Source organism: Crinia signifera, chromosome 8 (genome assembly GCF_055691185.1).
Source record: "Crinia signifera chromosome 8, ASM5569118v1, whole genome shotgun sequence".
In the NCBI taxonomy this organism is placed as follows: Eukaryota; Metazoa; Chordata; class Amphibia; order Anura; family Myobatrachidae; genus Crinia; species Crinia signifera.
In genome coordinates, this window is record NC_139224.1 from 169,714,491 (window position 1) to 169,734,324 (window position 19,834).

At 49.8% G+C, this 19,834-nt stretch overlaps 1 protein-coding gene across 3 annotated transcripts in view; it reads right to left on the reverse strand.

The window, feature by feature from the left end:
• The window catches only part of ZRANB2 (zinc finger RANBP2-type containing 2), a 232,149-nt gene that overhangs the window by 5,680 nt on the left and 206,635 nt on the right, over nucleotides 1-19,834 (reverse strand). For 2 of the 3 annotated variants that reach the window (XR_014454542.1, XR_014454543.1), the window contains one exon: nucleotides 4,245-4,297. Coding sequence is in view for 1 of the 3 variants with exons in the window: in XM_083157754.1 (XP_083013880.1) it covers nucleotides 380-552; nucleotides 1,659-1,805; nucleotides 1,935-2,011; nucleotides 2,520-2,602; nucleotides 4,056-4,164; nucleotides 4,245-4,297; nucleotides 9,869-9,939 (713 nt within the window). In the remaining 2 variants the exon portion in view is untranslated. Of the gene's footprint in view, nucleotides 1-379; nucleotides 553-1,658; nucleotides 1,806-1,934; nucleotides 2,012-2,519; nucleotides 2,603-4,055; nucleotides 4,165-4,244; nucleotides 4,298-9,868; nucleotides 10,103-19,834 lie in introns of those variants that run through there. The other variant, XM_083157754.1, reaches the window with a different exon arrangement.

Below are 19,834 nucleotides of genomic sequence, written 5' to 3' on the forward strand. Positions count from 1 at the left end.
CGGTAGAAAATACCCGCAAAGTCGACAAAATTTGAATCGGCAGTGAACTCTGATCTACGTGCTTTTCGTCCGTGCCAGATTTTTCGACAAGCTGAAAAATCTGTACGAGCATTGAACAGGGCGAATACTTATTTGCTCTAAAATGGCCGATTTTTAGTGTGATCAAAATTTCAGCAATCATTGAATACAAAGAAAATAAATAGGATTTCACTTCAGGATCTTCGTTAAACAAGAACCAAAAATCATGTGGAGGGTTACATGAATGTTTAAGTCTCTGGAAGAGTCTAGAACATTAATATGTAATTAAAATAAAAGGAAGAAAGTTAAAATAGATACTGACATTTTGCCCGGCTTTACCCTTGACCTGTTACCCGTTTACCTGGACCTAGACCTTGAGCTTGAAGAGGAGTGGGAGGACTGGGACTTAGGTTTGATGGCTGCAGGTTTGATGGCTGCAGGTTTCTTAGTTTTACTATTATCTTCTTCTTCGCTGGCATCAAGATCATATTTTGAAAGGTCACCATCATCATCATCTTCATCTTCGTCCTCATCCTTAAAAGAAAAAAAACAAAGAAAATATTATGGAGGCTACAGCAGGGCACCAATTGTGCTGGAGTAGGTTCCGATCAGTGAGCATGTACGGCAGGGGAAGCTGTATGAGCGAGATCACGCACCTGTACAGGGAAGCCAGGTGGGGAAAAGACATCAGCCTAGTGCTCAAAGGGTGAACGCCAGAGGGAGTTTATACTCCCCCCACGCTTCGATAGGCAAGATATTGATATATCGTCAATTATTTATTTATTTATTTACAGGTTCTTATATAGCGCAGCAGATTCCGTTGCGCTTTACAATAGTAGACAGTGATAAAACAAACTGGGTAACAACATACAGACTTGGAGGTAGGAGGGCCCTGCTGCAAGCTTACAATCTATAGGGCCTTCCGGCATTGCCCCGGTGAAGAGGCGAACGCGGAAGAGTTCTACCCGACCATAACGTGAGGGTATAATACATTCATCTCCATATATGTACGTAATACATGTGTTGGCTCGATTCTCGGAACCTCCAGCACTGAGAGCATAGGGTGCCCAGGAATCAGCAGAAACTATTGAACACTGTTAAGCCCGCTCACAGACTCTGGTTGGCTATATTCAAAGGAGTTTGTGGGTGGGCTTAACAGTATATAATAGCTTATGCCGATTCCCGGGAGCCTTATACCACCCAATACTCTGAACGCTGGAGATTCCTGGGTATCGGATACAGCTGCTGCTGGTTGTAACCCAGGGCAACCAGAATCCATCTCCATCACCTTACTAGACAGAAATGATGCAGAGGGAAATTGTGGCTGCACCACCGGCAACTTAAATTCATAATATTTGCTTAAGTGACATAGTTCGGATTTTTCTGAATGCCAGATTACAGATTTCTTTATCTTGTGTGACACCTGTGCATTAACCTATCCCTAATGCTGTTACAATGGCTGAAGGACATTACTGTTCGGCAAGCCATGCTCAATAAGTGACAAAGCTTAGAGCCTACAGAAGTCCGGTGATCGGAGCATTATATTAGGCCGGGAGGATGCGAGCAGGTGGCCAGTTGTAGGACTGGCGTTCTTAAAATAATCTTTTCGTATCATTTGGTGTTTATGAATCAGGACTTACATCATCCAGCTTATACTTGGACAGATCTCCTTCCTCTTCCTCCTCGGCCTCCTCCTCCTCCTCACCCACCAATTCTTTCTCTTCACCTTTGACTACGGATTTGGAACCAACTGGCTTTCCACGATATTTCTTCTTTTTTCGCCCAAACTATTAACAGAAAATATGAAAAACATGAACTGTTCACAGTGAGAAGAACTTCTGATTAAAGATGAGGAATTTCCGTTCCGTTATTATTACAGATGGGGAGTTAGATCTAAGCCGAGCAGGGGGCGTTACCTCATCGTACTCCCCATCAGATTCCTCACGTTCTATGTATTCCACATTTTCACGTTCATTGAAACCGCCCCCATAACCTGTAAAACAAAATAGAAGAGAGATGTTTTTATAGATCACTATAAATTGAATAATTCTGCATATCCTGAACAGACAAAAAGGGGAAGCAGCTGTAAATAACACATGGGAAGTCTAGGACAGGTCTGGCTAACCTGGGGCTTTCCAGCTGTTGTGAAACTACAAGTCCCAGCATGCCCTTCCACAGTTTTACCATTAGAGCAGGCATCTCCAACGATGGCCCTCCAGATGTTGTGAAACTACACATCCCAGCATGATTTGCCACAGTTTTGCTATTAGAGAATGCTAAAACTATTGCAAAGCATGCTGGGATGTGTAGTTTCAAAACATCTGGAGGGCCAACGTTGGACATGCCTGCATTAGAGAATGCTAAAACTGTGCCAATGCATGCTGGGACGTGTAGTTTCACAACAGCTGGAGAGCCGTGGGTTAGCCAGGTCTAGGAAAGCTATGAAGGGCTGAATACAGTCCAAAAGCTGGTTCTGAATAACTGCCATGATGAATACATACCAGTCCGCTCCTCCAGTTTGGCATACTTGGGCGTATTGCACATGTTACACTCCGATCTCCTCGCCCAGTTTACATTTCCACAACTGAAAGCAGAAACAGCAAACATTAATAGGAAAGATACAGAAGTGATAAGCACACAACAGAAATGTAACAGGAGATATATAGATATATCTGTAGGTTTGTTTAGCCACTGCTCATCACCGTATAATCCCCACTTGGCGCACAATTTGGGGCCGATTCTGAGGTAGGAGTAAAGCAATAATGAGCAAGTAACCTTGGGGAAATCCGGCTACATCATGGTTAAAGGGGGGTGTATACAGATTTTGATATGGGAGGGGCTGGGTATATCTGCAGAAAAGACCAGTACCAAGGTCAGATACTGAAGTGAGTGTAAAGCTAGAACACTGACGGATCGGATTGACATATCGGGAAGTGTCTTTACCTGATATGTGGGTGCCCACGGTCCTCAGATTTGAGGTGCTGCATATCAAACCTGACACCGCTAGTGACAACATGTATGCTAATGAAGAATGGAGCAACAATCGTTAATGTCAGTGTACCCAGGATCCTATAGGCTGGCTCGACATTTTCTTTTATGCGCAATCGATAAAAATCTAATTTGCCGATGACACTACCATCATTGGCCTCATCAAGGACGGTGGACAATTCGGCCTACAGACGAGGAGTGGACCGATTGGCCCGGTGGTGCAGCAGCAACCAACTAGAGCTTAACCCACTCAAAACAGTTGAGATGGTAGTGGACTTTAGTCTGTTGGTGCTCCTCCACTAATAATTGCGGACAGTGTGGTGTGGCTAGTGGACTCCTTCAAGTTCTTGGGGACAACGATCTCCCGGGACCTTAAATGGGGGCCTGACGCTAATACTATTGTTGGAAAAGCGCAGCAGAGGCTGTTCTTCCTTAGGCAACTGAGAAAGTTTAACATCCCACAGAAGCTTCTGCGCCTCTTCTACTCTGCGATTGTGGAGTCTGTACTGTGCTCCTCGATACTGGTCTGGTACGGCTCCGCCAGCTGGAGAGACAAATGCAGACTCCAAAAAGGTAGTCAGAACTGCGGAGAAGATCATTGGTGCGGACCTTCCCTCTGTCCAGAGCTAAAAAGCGGGCAACGAAGGTAGTCAAGGACTAACTACATCCTGGCCATGACTTGGTTAACCTGCTGCCATCAGGACTATTCCCACCAGAAGCCTAAAAAGTTTATTTCCTCAAGCGGTTCACCTGTTGACACGGAACTCATGAACACCTCACTGTCTTGTCGCGCCATAATCCTTCACTGTGTCCCCTCGGAATAACGTTCTGTATGACTGTACATGTTCCCCCACCTGTTTATTGTTATTTGTTACCCACCTGGCTGCGGCACAGTAAACCAAAAACAAATTCCTAGTATATGCAAGTATACCTGGCCAATGAAGCGGATTCTGATTGGGTGGGTACACATTGCGCCAGTGCATACCCAGTTTATGAAAATGCTAACCATCACATCTTGTGGCCCTATAGAGCACTCCAGAACCACCTACGTTTTGCATTGCCAGTCATTGGCACTAAACAATCCACGACTCTTCTCAGCCAGAGTTTTGCCTATCTCTGTCCCTCCGGCCTTCATCAATTTGGCATCAGTTGTTTTTTCTAAAAAGAAAACAAAAAGTTTGCTAGGAAGCCATTAGGTACACAGAGAGTCTCGTACAGATGCCATTGTGCAACCTCACCTCGCCCACACCGGTTACAACTTGTCCTTCTGGCAAAGTTTACGTTTCCACACCTGAAGAAGAGAAGACACAGCCATGTAATGTGTGCTGCAGTATGTATTACCACTAGCTCATTCTAGCACCCTGCAGCTCCTCATTCCTGCCTGTGGTGTCGCTCTCCGCTGCTTCTAGCACAGTCTGGTCTGTATCTCAGTGCTACGATACAGACCACATTGTGCTAGAAGCACAACAGCAAAGACAGACACTCCAGGGAGGAAAGGGGAAGTGCACTTCGCAGTGTGCAAGAATTAACATTATTATTGTGATTCCCAAACCTTTTTGAATCACGGCCCCTTAAGAGTATCAGAATAACCCCCCCGAACAAAAATTTCTTTGACAAATTTAGAAAAAAGTTAGTGTTCATGTCATCCTAAAGGCAGTGTACACACACAGGTAGGTGTTCACTGTAAGTGGTGTTTTTTGCCCGTCTTTTTTCTTCTTCATGCACTCTGCCCTTTACCATACTGTATTGTGCACCCTTGTGCCACCCTTCGAGTAGCAGGGGACAGTATGTGGCTGTAAGGGCAGAGCGAACAGCCGCTCATCAGAGGAGGTGAACAGCCTGTCAGCACGGCGGGGGGCGGGATGCAACGAAGTGCTGACACGTTGCTAAACTCAGCAGTGTGTAAGCTCTTCCAGCGACATCCCTCCCACCCCACCGCGCTGGCAGGCCGCTCAGCTCTTCTGATGAGAGTGTCTGTCAGATGTTCCAGCCACATCCCACTGCGCTGACATGCCGCTTACCCACAGCGTCGTCCCATCGCCTGGCCGTAAGGCAGGAATATTTTGACTAGACACTGCCCTGCCCCCCCAGCTGCTGCTGGGTATGACCGCCGGCTTTATCTCCGGGAGCAACACTGCAATTTTGACTAAGCAAAATTGCCCAGGCTCCAGGCCGTGAGCACACCGCTTTAGTGACGCTTATGTGGTGAGGGACAGGATTCACTTCTGTTCGCCCACATATTTTATGATCGACAGCCACCGGCTCTGGTTTTGTCTATTACATTGACTATAAATAATTTGAAATGGTCCCAAACCACCAGTCACAGGCGCAAGTGCCCTGAGGCACCCTAGGGTGGCATGGCACACCGTTTGGAAACCACTGCACGATTGCATATACAAATTAGAACTTGATAACCCTACACTTCCCCACCTACAAAGGCATCAGTCATATACCCACACACCGCTGACTATCTACAATAAACAGGAGATTAGATCTACAATAAACAGGAGATAATATCTATAATATATGACCTTCACTCTTATGTTAATCATTACTAGGTTATATTAAACATCGGCAATAGAGCGAGTGCCAACTTGATTTCTGACATTACGCCAATGTAGCAATAATTTAACCAGCAGTCATAGAATCTCATGGGCAAGTTATATTTTGCCATATGCATTTAGGCCTTCGTTGGAATTGAACCAATGACCTTAGTGGCGAGTCAGCAATGCTAACCACTGCACCAACCAAGCCGCTTCTAGCTGGAATATGGCAATTTTAAAAAATGAAGGGCGCTTGGAAAACTGGCAGTGTAAAGCAGCGCTTCCAGAGTGGCCTTTCTGGTTTAATGGAATGTCATTGGAGACCCACTGCTTAGAGAAATGTCACCTTTCCTGTACTGTAAGTGTTGAACCCAGTCTCACCAGTTTCTTACATTATAATCCAAGTAACTCAAATATTTGCCTGTAAGGACTAAAGTCAGCTGGCGGCTACTCATTAACTTAATGTGTTCTACACATGAGATCTTTGCATCAATAATTACTATTTATTCCACCATTGCAGCTATAGATGATCTGATCTCCATGGTTGTAGGTTGGGGCAGAGAAACAATCACTGTACAGAAAGCTACTTTGAATTAGATTAACATTAAGGTCATGTATGAGATTATAGAGACCCACGTAAGAGTTGGGGTTACATAGATTCATGTGATTCTTGGTCTATCTAATCTGCCCCCTTTTTTTATACCTTAAGGCTGGCATGTCCAAACTATGGCCCTCCAGCTGTTGTGAAACTACAAGTCCCATCATGCTTTGCTACAGTTTTGCTATTAGGGGATGCTTAAACTATGGCAGGGCATGCTGGGATGTGTAGTTTCACGACAGCTGGAGGGCCACAGTTTGGACATGGCTGCCTTAAGGCAACTTCATTTGATCCATAGATGAGTGTTATGAGTGATGCTAGATCACCCAGCAGTGATGTGCCGCTGAGCGATCGGTCAGGGCCCCAGTTTCCACGAGAACACTGGCCCTGACCCCAGCGATTAACCAGATTTATCCAGCGCGCTGGATATTAATTGCAGGTGCAATAGACATCTGCGGGGCAGCGCAACGCTATGCTCCTACACACGGAGCGATGTAGGGGCATTTTCTTAGTAATCAAGCGAGACCGCTTAGAAAATGCCCAGGGATCGCTATGTGTGTAGGCCCCATTTGCGGGATACATATAGATGACTGGCGGTGGCGATGCCAGCGTTCAGCATACCGATGGAGGGAATCTGAACAGGGGTGAGCCCAAACCCATACTCCATGGCCTAAGCCTAACCACACCCCTTTCTATGTGCAAGGGGGGGGGGGGGGGAGAGATATAATATGTATATTTAGATAACCCATAGTGTATGCAGGGCAATATATTTATATTTATATCCCCATAGTGTATGCGGAGCACTATAATATATATCCCCCATGTACTACCCCACAGTGTGTGCAGAGCACTATAGTATATATCCCCCATGTACTACCCCACAGTGTGTGCAGAGCACTATAATATATCCCCCATGTACTACCCCACAGTGTGTGTGCAGAGCACTATAGTATATATCCCCCACAGTGTATGCGGAGCACTATAATATATATCCCCCATGTACTACCCCACAGTGTGTGCAGAGCACTATAGTATATATCCCCCACAGTGTATGCGGAGCACTATAATATATCCCCCATGTACTACCCCACAGTGTGTGCAGAGCACTATAGTATATCCCCCATGTACCCCACAGTGTATGCAGAGCACTATAATATATCCCCCATGTACTACCCCACAGTGTATGCAGAGCACTATAATATATCCCCCATGTACTACCCCACAGTGTATGCAGAGCACTATAATATATCCCCCCCATGTACTACCCCACAGTGTATGCAGAGCACTATAATATATATCCCCCATGTACTACCCCACAGTGTATGCAGAGCACTATAATATATCCCCCATGTACTACCCCACAGTGTATGCAGAGCACTATAATATATCCCCCATGTACTACCCCACAGTGTATGCAGAGCACTATAATATATCCCCCCCATGTACTACCCCACAGTGTATGCAGAGCACTATAATATATATCCCCCATGTACTACCCCACAGTGTATGCAGAGCAGTATAATATATCCCCCATGTACTACCCCACAGTGTATGCAGAGCACTATAATATATCCCCCATGTACTACCCCACAGTGTATGCAGAGCACTATAATATATCCCCCATGTACTACCCCACAGTGTATGCAGAGCACTATAATATATCCCCCATGTACTACCCCACAGTGTATGCAGAGCACTATAGTATATCCCCCATGTACTACCCCACTGTGTGTGCAGAGCACTATAATATATCCCCCATGTACTACCCCACAGCGTGTGCAGAGCACTATAATATATCCCCCATGTACTACCCCACAGCGTGTGCAGAGCACTATAATATATCCCCCATGTACTACCCCACAGCGTATGCAGAGCACTATAATATATCCCCCATGTACTACCCCACAGTGTGTGCAGAGCACTATAGTATATATCCCCCACAGTGTATGCAGAGCACTATAATATATCCCCCATGTACTACCCCACAGTGTGTGCAGAGCACTATAGTATATATCCCCCACAGTGTATGCAGAGCACTATAATATATCCCCCATGTACTACCCCACAGTGTGTGCAGAGCACTATAGTATATCCCCCATGTACTACCCCACAGTGTATGCAGAGCACTATAATATATCCCCATGTTATACCCCACAGTGTATGCAGAGCACTATAATATATCCCCCATGTACTACCCCACAGTGTATGCAGAGCACTATAATATATCCCCCATGTACTACCCCACAGTGTGTGCAGAGCACTATAGTATATATCCCCCATGTACTACCCCACAGTGTATGCAGAGCACTATAATATATCCCCCATGTACTACCCCACAGTGTATGCAGAGCACTATAATATATCCCCCATGTACTACCCCACAGTGTATGCAGAGCACTATAATATATCCCCCATGTACTACCCCAGTGTATGCAGAGCACTATAATATATCCCCCATGTACTACCCCACAGTGTATGCAGAGCACTATAATATATCCCCCATGTACTACCCCACAGTGTATGCAGAGCACTATAATATATCCCCCATGTACTACCCCACAGTGTATGCAGAGCACTATAATATATCCCCATGTAATACCCCACAGTGTATGCAGAGCACTATAATATATCCCCCATGTACTACCCCACAGTGTATGCAGAGCACTATAATATATCCCCCATGTACTACCCCACAGTGTATGCAGAGCACTATAATATATCCCCCATGTACTACCCCACAGTGTATGCAGAGCACTATAATATATCCCCCATGTACTACCCCACAGTGTATGCAGAGCACTATAATATATCCCCCATGTAATACCCCATAGTGTATGCAGAGCAGTATAATATATCCCCCATGTACTACCCCACAGTGTATGCAGAGCACTATAATATATCCCCCATGTACTACCCCACAGTGTATGCAGAGCACTATAATATATCCCCCATGTACTACCCCACAGTGTATGCAGAGCACTATAATATATCCCCCATGTAATACCCCACAGTGTATGCAGGGCACTATAATATATCCCCCATGTACTACCCCACAGTGTATGCAGGGCACTATAATATATCCCCCATGTACTACCCCACAGTGTATGCAGAGCACTATAATATATCCCCCATGTACTACCCCACAGTGTATGCAGAGCACTATAATATATCCCCCATGTAATACCCCACAGTGTATGCAGAGCACTATAATATATCCCCCATGTACTACCCCATAGTGTATGCAGAACACTATAATATATCCCCCATGTACTACCCCATAGTGTATGCAGAGCACTATAATATATCCCCCATGTACTACCCCATAGTGTATGCAGAGCACTATAATATATCCCCCATAATATACCCCAAAACATATGCTGAGCAATATAATATATACCCCCCCTGGTATACCACATAGGGGATGCATAGCTATATAATATATCTATACCCTATAGGGGACGCAGAACATTATACATACCCCCCCATGTTATATAGTGCACCAGATATATCTCGCTCTGCCTCCACTATTGGGTATAACATGGGCGTAATCATATCATACATATAGGTGTAACTGGCTGCAGGCTATAGCAGGGCACTGTGCGCCCTCCTCTGTGGGGTGACCCCAGCACAGGCCGCACTTCCCTCCCCTTACTCCCCGGCCTCCGCCATCCAACACCGCTGTACCCGGCACCGCTTCCCGTTCCCCCGGCTTCGGCCTTACTTCTTATCCGCACAGACCCAGTCTCCGTCGCTGACGCGAAAATTCTTGGTGGACATCTTATCGGTCGCCATGATCAGGCCGCTGTACAGGAAGGACCCCGGAGCCGGGGCTGCCCGCACACCTGCCTTTGATATGCGTGCGCAGGCCTGTGTTATCCGCCCGATAGCCTATGAAATGATTGCCAGGAGGCCGCCGTATGACCGTACACACTGAGGGAGAGACACCCGGGTCACTGCCAGGAACACAGTAATATTCGTTGTATGCGCAGGCAACCTGCGGAACAGCCTCTGCTCAGGTCCTGCAACGCTGGTGACGTAGTTACGTGGCATTACATGAGTGAGCTTCTAGCGCATGCGCAGTGTAATGGGCTGCGCTCCAAGCGCATGCGCAGTGTAATGATGGCAGGCTGGCCTGGGACGGGACTGGAAACGTGGCCCGGCCCGGCCCGGATAGGGGCTAGCTGGGGGCATTGTTGTCTGGAGCGCGCAAAAAGCTGCAGCCATTGACGTAGCTTTTCGGTTTTTTGCATTTTTTTTTAAGGCTACCATCGCAACACTATTGGTTCATTACCATTTATGGCGCCAAACAATGAAATTATAACATCGAATTGTAAAACATACATGGTTGAGTCTGCAATGTCCCTATCGCCAGGTGGATGGCATGCTCTGAAATCTGCCAAGCATACTCGCCACTGCTACAAGCAACAATTACAAGCCCCCCCCCCCCCCCCCCCCCCCCCATTTTTTGCCCATCTGCATGCGTCTATCCCTACCAGGCGGGGAACTCCCAACTGCCCCCCTGTCGTGGGATACTGGCGGCCCCGGGCAGGATGCGGGAACGTCCCCAAAAACCAGTATGTTCCTGTGGAAAGCTGGACAGTTGGGAGGTGGTATACTAGTACTAGTCCAGTTGATCGGGCTGAGAAATTGGGTGAAATTGGACGAAATCACACTTGCTCCGTGAAGTGTGTGTGTGTGGTGGTGGGGGGGGGGGGGGGGGCGGGTCCTGGGCCGACAGCAGGACATAAAAGGGGCAGGAGGGGGTACTTGTCCACCATTCCAGGGCCCAGGAGGCTGACCTGGAAAGTCGAGCCCCCTCCCGGCAGCAGGGAACGAGATCGCTGGTGATACTGGGTATGGGTGAAAACCGGACCATGACAAAACCCCCGGACTGGACAACAAACTTTGCATTTTGGAGCTTGTAGCCTCTGGTCCGGGGGGGGGTGTCCTGTCCGAGGGTGTCCTGTCCGGGGGGCTTCCTGTGACACCTGTCACCAGGTAGAGGAGGAGCGGTAGAATAAAGCCTCCCTGTATGGTCCGGGCATGTAGCAAAAACCGGACAGTCCGGACCACACGGGGAGGCTGTAATCTCCCCTCCCCCATGTCCCTGGTGATATCTATCACAGGGACCCCCCGGACAAGACACCCCCCCGGACAGGACACCCCCCGGACCGGACCCTACAAGCTCCGGACTGCAGATTTTGATGTCCTGTCCGGCGGTCCGGAGTGTGGTCCGGTTTTTACATAGTCCCGGTGATACTTAACATGCAGAAGGAAGGCATGCGATGATGTATCACAATCGATTATGCTGCTCGCGAAGGTCCCGGGTGGCTCAAGGGGGATCAGATGCGACTTCTCCCCTCAGCAGTGGTAAACATGGAACCACCCCTGTTCCCTGGTTAGCACTCTCCAGTCTTTGAGGTGCAGATTTAGGGCTCTTCCTTGGCAAGGTGCATTCCTGCAATGACTGTTCTTCCACGCATTTATAACAAAAGACACATTTAGGGTCCTTCCTAATACCCACCATGCTTCTCACACTAATAACCTCCGATCCAGCAGCCTCTGATGACCCCTTTTCACCCTCTGTTAGTTCCTTCTGGTGAACTATTTTGTTAGCACATTTTCCTGCTCCACTTACACTATTGATATTTTGTAGGTTCTGACATGTATTAAGAAGAGGCGAGCGCCCTCTAGTGTAATATCTTTAAACCATCAATGTTCTTCAAACTTATACCCCTTTTACACCAGAGCCGCGACCCGGATTATTTCCGCTCCAGTCCGGGCCAGGGCTTGGTGTAAAAAAGGAAAAAAAACCATAACCCGGGTCATTTACATTGAATCATCAGCACCATTTGCCAGCACTTTACCAAGTATAGTATCTCTCTATACTCGCGGCTCCCCGCGAGGCCACGCCCCCATTTTGCCGCTATGGGGGCATGACCCAGAGGCTCTGTGAGCCTCTAGCCATGCCCCCAGCCCCCTGGCTGCGGGAATAGACGCTGTGCGCATGCGCACAGCGTTCATTCCCCGCTGCTTAGCAGCCGACAGGGGGGACTCCCAACAGCCCCCCCCACACCGCGGGACACTGCCGCCCGCGGGTGGGACATCGGGACAGCCCCTGACAATCGGGACTGTCCCGATAAAATCGGGACTGTTGGGAGGTATGTTACAATGCAACATACATAACGGGTCATAATATTGCAATACACTTATTTTTCATAATGATCGTGAAAGTATAAGCTTGATAAGCCACAATAAGGTCCTTGGTTCAGGTCAAATTCTTCAATAATTATCCAGAAAAGTTCCCAAACTCTTAATGATCAGCTGTGAGGCCGGCATCCCGTCTAATAAGAGGGGAAATGTCTAGTGTGATAGAAGCAATGGATATGATCCTTTTCAGGATAGTGAATACTCACTGCACGGAGCACTAGGATCCTCCGATGATTGACTGGTAAGTCAACAGCAGCACTGAACTTGAGATCTGCTTCAATATGGGGATCTCAGTGTTCTGACCGCTGACAGTGGGGGCGTTGGCAGGAGGGCAGTGGAGTTCGTGGATGGTGTGCTGGTGAGTACCAGGGTTTCTCTGCTGGCGACAGAACTGTGAAGATGCAGGCTGTGTCAAAGGGCTGGCGTGTCTATGTATGAGAGCCGCTGGATGATTAAGTGTCCGGGTGGCCTTCCCTGGTAGGGGTAGGGGGGGTAGGCGATGATTATAAATTATTGATGGTTTATGGCCGATATCGAATAGTTTTGACATCGATAGGGGAGAACCAGATGGTCTCACCCAGTGTTTCCATTTTAAAAATCCAGGATGATTCCCCTAGACATAATTGTTTGAATCTGTTGCCTCCTCTCCTGGGGCCTTATTTTGGTTCATTCTTTCTGACAAAATCCTTCTTAGATGGGCAAAACCATGTGCACTGCAGGTGGGGCAGGTGTTACTTGTGCAGAGAGAATTAGATTTGGGTGGGGTTTTACTTCAAAGTGAGATCTATATTGCAGTGTAAAAATAAAGCAGTCAGTATTTTCCCTGCACAGAAACAAAATTACTCACCCAAATCTAATTCTCTCTGCACATGTTACATCTGCCCCCCCCCCCCCCCTGCAGTGCACATGGTTTTGTCCATCTAAGAAGGATTTTGTCAGAAAGAATGAACCAAAATAAGGCCCCTGGTCACAGAGAATTGTTCTACTCCTGTAATTGTTAGACCCTTTGGATCCCCATTATGATAGTGAGTAAAGTGTCTCGGGACATCTTGAGCGAAATTTAATAGGAAGTGAGAGATTCAGAAAGTGAGAGATTTGGTAAGAAATCTCCAGGTTTTTTTTAAAGTGGCAATCATTTACACTGCAAAACCTGGGAGATTTCTTACCAAATCTCTCACTTTCTGAATCTTTATCCTATTAAATTTCCCCCAATGTGTACCAACCTTATTTATGCTGCTTTTCCACTGCCAAGCCATTTTAAGAACCGGTATTTTTAAATGGTATTTAAAACGGTATTAGCTTTCACATTGCAGTAGATTACCGTTTTAAATACCGTTTAAGTACCATTCACATTGCAGTAATACCGTTTAAACCCCTCGTGTCCCCTGGTACCTGTCCTGCCCCCCCCCCTCCCCCCCGTACCTGCCAGCTGGTACCCTCGCTTCCCCTGCTACCCTGGTACCCCCTCCCCCCCTGCCCTGGTACCCCCTCCCACCTGCCCTGGTAGCTTGCTCCCCCCTCCCCCCCTCCTCTGGTACCTTGCAGTTGGTACCTTGCATCCGGGCAGCATGGTAGGCAGGGTAGGCAGCGGGCATTCAAGGGCTCCTAGTCGGCAGGTCCCAGACTGATTGCTGAAAGCATTATGCAGGAGGAGGCAGGTGCACAGACAGCGGGGGCACTGGGGATCCGGGCAGCGCGTCCGTGCTCAGGAGGAGGACGCGGAGGAAGGTCCATTAGGAGATTGTCATTTCATCGGCGGAGCCGTTCCTTAAATATGCGCATATTTAATTAGCGGCTCATTAGATAACATATTTAATAAACGGCTCCGCTATTTCCCATTCGCGGCAGGGAATCCAGGAAGAAATCACAGCAGACAGTAGACAGAGAAGAGCTAAAACGTTTTTGTGCTGTACTGCTGTTTACTTTCTCCTACCATGCCCAGTTGGACAGAGGAGGAGATCAGGGAACTCCTTCGAATTCGTGGGGAAGAAAAAATCATGTGTCAGATGACCGGTACGGTAAAGGATGCTGCAATATACCGTAATATCAGCAATATGATGGCAGCATCAGGATTTATAAGAACCACTACGCAAACTATAAATAAGCTGAAGGCATTGAAACGATGACATGCTGAATTCAGCAGCACAACAGCAGAACCCGTACCTCCCAACAGTCCCGATTTTAGCGGGACAGTCCCGATTATCAGGGCCTGTCCCGCTGTCCCACCCGCGGGCGGCAGTGTCCCGCGGTGTGGGGGGGCTGTTGGGAGTCCCCCCCTGTCAGCTGCTAAGCAGAGGGGAATAAACGCTGTGCGTATGCGCACAGCGTCTATTCCCGCAGCCAGGGGGCTGGGGGCATGGCTAGAGGCTCACAGAGCCTCTGGGTCATGCCCCCATAGCGGCAAAATGGGGGCGTGGCCTCGCGGGGGAGCCGCGAGTATAGGCCAAGTCCCCCGAAAGCAGCAGCAGCGTCCCGCCGGCTCGTCTCACAAAGTTGGGAGGTATGAGAACCAACCATGAAATCAGCAGAGACATGTGTTCTGTCTGCCATTATTGCAACACTGATCAGACCACTCCCCACCCCCTCCATTTGTTCTCTCAAAACGTCATCAGTGTGGGCCTGTGGGGGCAGAAAAGTCCATTCTATATGACAGTACATGTTTACTATGGGTTTAAACAGGTTGCTTAAACGCAGGGTTGCCGACCTTCCCGGGAGTCTCCCAAAAATCGGGTCCCTCTCCCGGCCCCCCGGAAGGGTGGGCAACCCTCCCGGAATCTGGGGGACCCCCCTGAGCCCCCGAATCGCGGCATGTAAATGCCGCAATCCGCGGGTCTCAGAGGAGGGGGCAGAGCTAAAATGGCACAATCGTGTCATTTTAGCCCCGCCCCCTCCATGGAGATCAGTCATTTCTCCTATTTCCCGTAATGGGGGTGGGGCTTAATGACGTCACAGTCAAGCCCAGCCCCCCGATCGGGTAAGGAAAGTCTCCTCTCCGGGCTTCTCCTGGAGAGGAGCATTTAAAAGTCGGCAACCCTGCTTAATCGGGTATATGTGAATGTGACAAAAACGGCATTTAAATGGCAAATTACTGTTTAAGAGCTGCAGTGGGAAAGGGTCTTTATAGCTCTTACCCGTTTAAAGACCCGTTTACAAATACCTGGTCTTTACCCGTTTAGGCAGTGGGAAAGCAGCATAAATCGATTTTTTAGAGTTCTCGTTCTCCCTATGTACTGTAGTGAACACGGACATAGGAACACGTACACACAATAGTTGGGCTCACAGTTAATGAATTTTTTTATTTCAATAAAACTGATGTCATCACTGACGTTTTATTTGATAGTTTGTGTCCTGTTAGTCATGTAATCACAGGTTAGACATCTTGTTTTATTACATTTCTAGTTCTCTAATGGGTTACAGGGTAACAAAATATCAGGTTTAAGGATTGGTTCAGTTTTTAGCATACTTGGTGCTATTATATTGCCCAAGTTAGTATTCGTTTTGAAGGTGATTCTTGGTTGTTGTTTTTTAAATACTTTATTTAGGATGGAATCTTCATTGTGTCAAACACAAGGCCCGCGGGCCAAATCCGGCCCGCCAGACCTCTTCATGTGGCCCGCGCAGCCGCCGCCAGCCTTCACCTTTTATTCTCGATTTTTTTTTAAACAAGAAAGCCGCCTCTTCAGCGCATGCGCGGCAGCCTACAAGCGAGAGAACGTCTGCCCTCTAGCGCAGTGCCGCCGGTCGTCAACCCCTCCTCTGCTCCCACCTGCTGTATAGGAGCCAGAGAGAGGAAAGAGCAGGTCCGTTGTGGTGAATGGTGCTGCTGCTGCTGTGCGCTCCAGGTCACTTACTGCTGAGTGTGCACTGCACAGTGACCGGGAACACGCTGCCCCCCACTCCTGGATAGATAGTGCGAGGAGCGCTACTCACAGGAGAGAGGGGGAAATGCGCCTGTGTGAGAGCGCAGCTGTGTCCTTGGTGGTGGAGCAGCTCAGACTGGAGTGGACACATCAGAGCGGGTAAGTGTCAAACTCTCTGCCTATGTGTGTGTGTGTGCACTGGCACATTGCAGCCCATCATTAATTGCTGTGTCCCATGATAATAAGCAGGACATATGCCCTAAGACTGAGTGCTGCCCCCCTGTGCAGGCAGCGTGTGCCCTAATGCACTGCAGTTCACAGCTATAGCAGGAGGGAAATGCTACTGCTGAGTTACAGTTGTATTATATGGGACATACTTGTATGAAGGACACTATTATGATAATAAAGAGTGGACACATAGTCCTACAGATACAACCGGCCCTTTGAGGGTGACCAAACTGCTGATGCGGCCCCGGATGAATTTGAGTTTGACACCCCTGAAGTATAGCATACACGCTGGGCATTTCTACTCATCGCCCGGCCATACACACTGGGCATTTCTGCTCATCGCCCGGCCATACACACTGGGCATTTCTGCTCATCGCCCGGCCGTACACACTGGGCATTTCTGCTCATCGCCCGGCCATACACACTGGGCATTTCTGGTCATTACCCGGCCATACACACTGGGCATTTCTGCTCATCGTCCGGCCGTACACACTGGGCATTTCTGGTCATCGCCCGGCCGTACACACTGGGCATTTCTGGTCATCACCCGGCCATACACACTGGGCATTTCTGGTCATCGCCCGGCCGTACACACTGGGCATTTCTGCTCATCGCCCGACCGTACACACTGGGCATTTCTGGTCATCGCCCGGCCATACACACTGGGCATTTCTGCTCATCGCCCGGCCGTACACGCTGGGCATTTCTACTCATCGCCCGGCCATACACACTGGGCATTTCTGCTCATCGCCCGGCCATACACACTGGGCATTTCTGCTCATCGCCCGGCCATACACACTGGGCATTTCTGCTCATCGCCCGGCCGTACACACTGGGCATTTCTGCTCATCGCCCGGCCGTACACACTGGGCATTTTTGCTCATCGCCCGGCCATACACACTGGGCATATCTGGTCATCACCCGGCCATACACACTGGGCATTTCTGCTCATCGCCGGCCATACACACTGGGCATTTCTGGTCATCGCCCGGCCATACACACTGGGTACTTCTGGTCATCGCCCGGCCATACACACTGGGCATTTCTGCTCATCGCCCGGCCGTACACACTGGGCATTTCTGCTCATCGCCCTGCCGTACACACTGCGCATTTCTGCTCATCGCCTGGCCGTACAAACTGGGTACTTCTGGTCATCGCCCGGCCATACACACTGGGCATTTCTGCTCATCGCCTGGCCATACAAACTGGGCATTTCTGCTCATTGCCCCCGGCCATACAAACTGGGCATTTCTGCTCATTGCCCCCGGCCGTACACACTGGGCATTTCTGCTCATCGCCGGCCGTACACACTGGGCATTTCTGGTCATCGCCCGGCCATACACACTGGGCATTTCTGGTCATCGCCCGGCCATACACGCTGGGCATTTCTGCTCATCGCCGGCCATACACACTGGGCATTTCTGCTCATCGCCGGCCATACACACTGGGTACTTCTGGTCATCGCCCGGCCATACACACTGGGCATTTCTGCTCATCGCCTGGCCATACAAACTGGGCATTTCTGCTCATTGCCCCCGGCCGTACACACTGGGCATTTCTGCTCATCGCCCGGCCGTACACATTGGGCATTTCTGCTCATCGCCCGGCCATACACACTGGGCATTTCTGCTCATCGCCCGGCCGTACACACTGGGCATTTCTGCTCAGCGCCCGGCCGTACACACTGGGCATTTCTGGTCATCGCCCGGCCGTACACGCTGGGCATTTCTGGTCATCGCCCGGCCATACACGCTGGGCATTTCTGCTCATCGCCCGGCCGTACACACTGGGCATTTCTGCTCATTGCCCGGCCATACACACTGGGCATTTCTGGTCATCGCCCGGCCGTACACACTGGGCATTTCTGCTCATCGCCCGGCCATACACGCTGGGCATTTCTGCTCATCGCCCGGCCATACACGCTGGGCATTTCTGCTCATCGCCCGGCCATACACGCTGGGCATTTCTGGTCATCGCCCGGCCATACACACTGGGCATTTCTGCTCATCGCCCGGCCGTACACACTGGGCATTTCTGCTCATCGCCCGGCCGTACACACTGGGCATTTCTGGTCATCGCCCGGCCGTACACACTGGGTATTTCTGCTCATCGCCCGGCCATACACACTGGGCATATCTGGTCATCACCCGGCCATACACACTGGGCATATCTGGTCATCACCCGGCCGTACACACTGGGCATTTCTGCTCATCGCCCGGCCGTAAACACTGGGCATTTCTGGTCATCGCCCGGCCATACACACTGGGCATTTCTGCTCATCGCCCGGCCGTACACGCTGGGCATTTCTGCTCATCGCCCGGCCGTACACGCTGGGCATTTCTGCTCATCGCCCGGCCGTACACGCTGGGCATTTCTGCTCATCGCCCGGCCGTACACGCTGGGCATTTCTGGTCATCGCCCGGCCGTACACACTGGGTATTTCTGCTCATCGCCCGACCGTACACACTGGGCATTTCTGCTCATCGCCCGCCCATACACACTGGGCATTTCTGCTCATCACCCCGCCATACACACTGGGCATTTCTGGTCATCGCCCGGCCGTACACACTGGGCATTTCTGCTCATCGCCCGGCCGTACACACTGGGCATTTCTGCTCATCGCCCGGCCGTACACACTGGGCATTTCTGTTCATCGCCCGGCCGTACACACTGGGCATTTCTGCTCATCGCCCGGCCGTACACACTGGGCATTTCTGTTCATCGCCCGGCCGTACACACTGGGCATTTCTGCTCATTGCCCGGCCGTACACACTGGGCATTTCTGCTCATCGCCCGGCCGTACACACTGGGCATTTCTGCTCATCGCCCGGCCGTACACACTGGGCATTTCTGCTCATCGCCCGGCCGTACACACTGGGCATTTCTGCTCATCGCCCGGCCGTACACACTGGGCATTTCTGCTCATCGCCCGGCCGTACACACTGGGCATTTCTGTTCATCGCCCGGCCGTACACACTGGGCATTTCTGCTCATCGCCCGGCCGTACACACTGGGCATTTCTGTTCATCGCCCGGCCGTACACACTGGGCATTTCTGCTCATCGCCCGGCCGTACACACTGGGCATTTCTGCTCATCGCCCGGCCGTACACACTGGGCATTTCTGCTCATCGCCCGGCCATACACACTGGGCATTTCTGGTCATCGCCCGGCCATACACACTGGGCATTTCTGGTCATCGTCCGGCCATACACACTGGGCATTTCTGGTCATCGTCCGGCCATACACACTGGGCATTTCTGCTCATCGCCCGGCCATACACACTGGCCATTTCTGCTCATCGCCCGGCCGTACACACTGGGCATTTCTGCTCATCGCCCGGCCATACACGCTGGGCATTTCTGCTCATCGTCCGGCCGTACACGCTGGG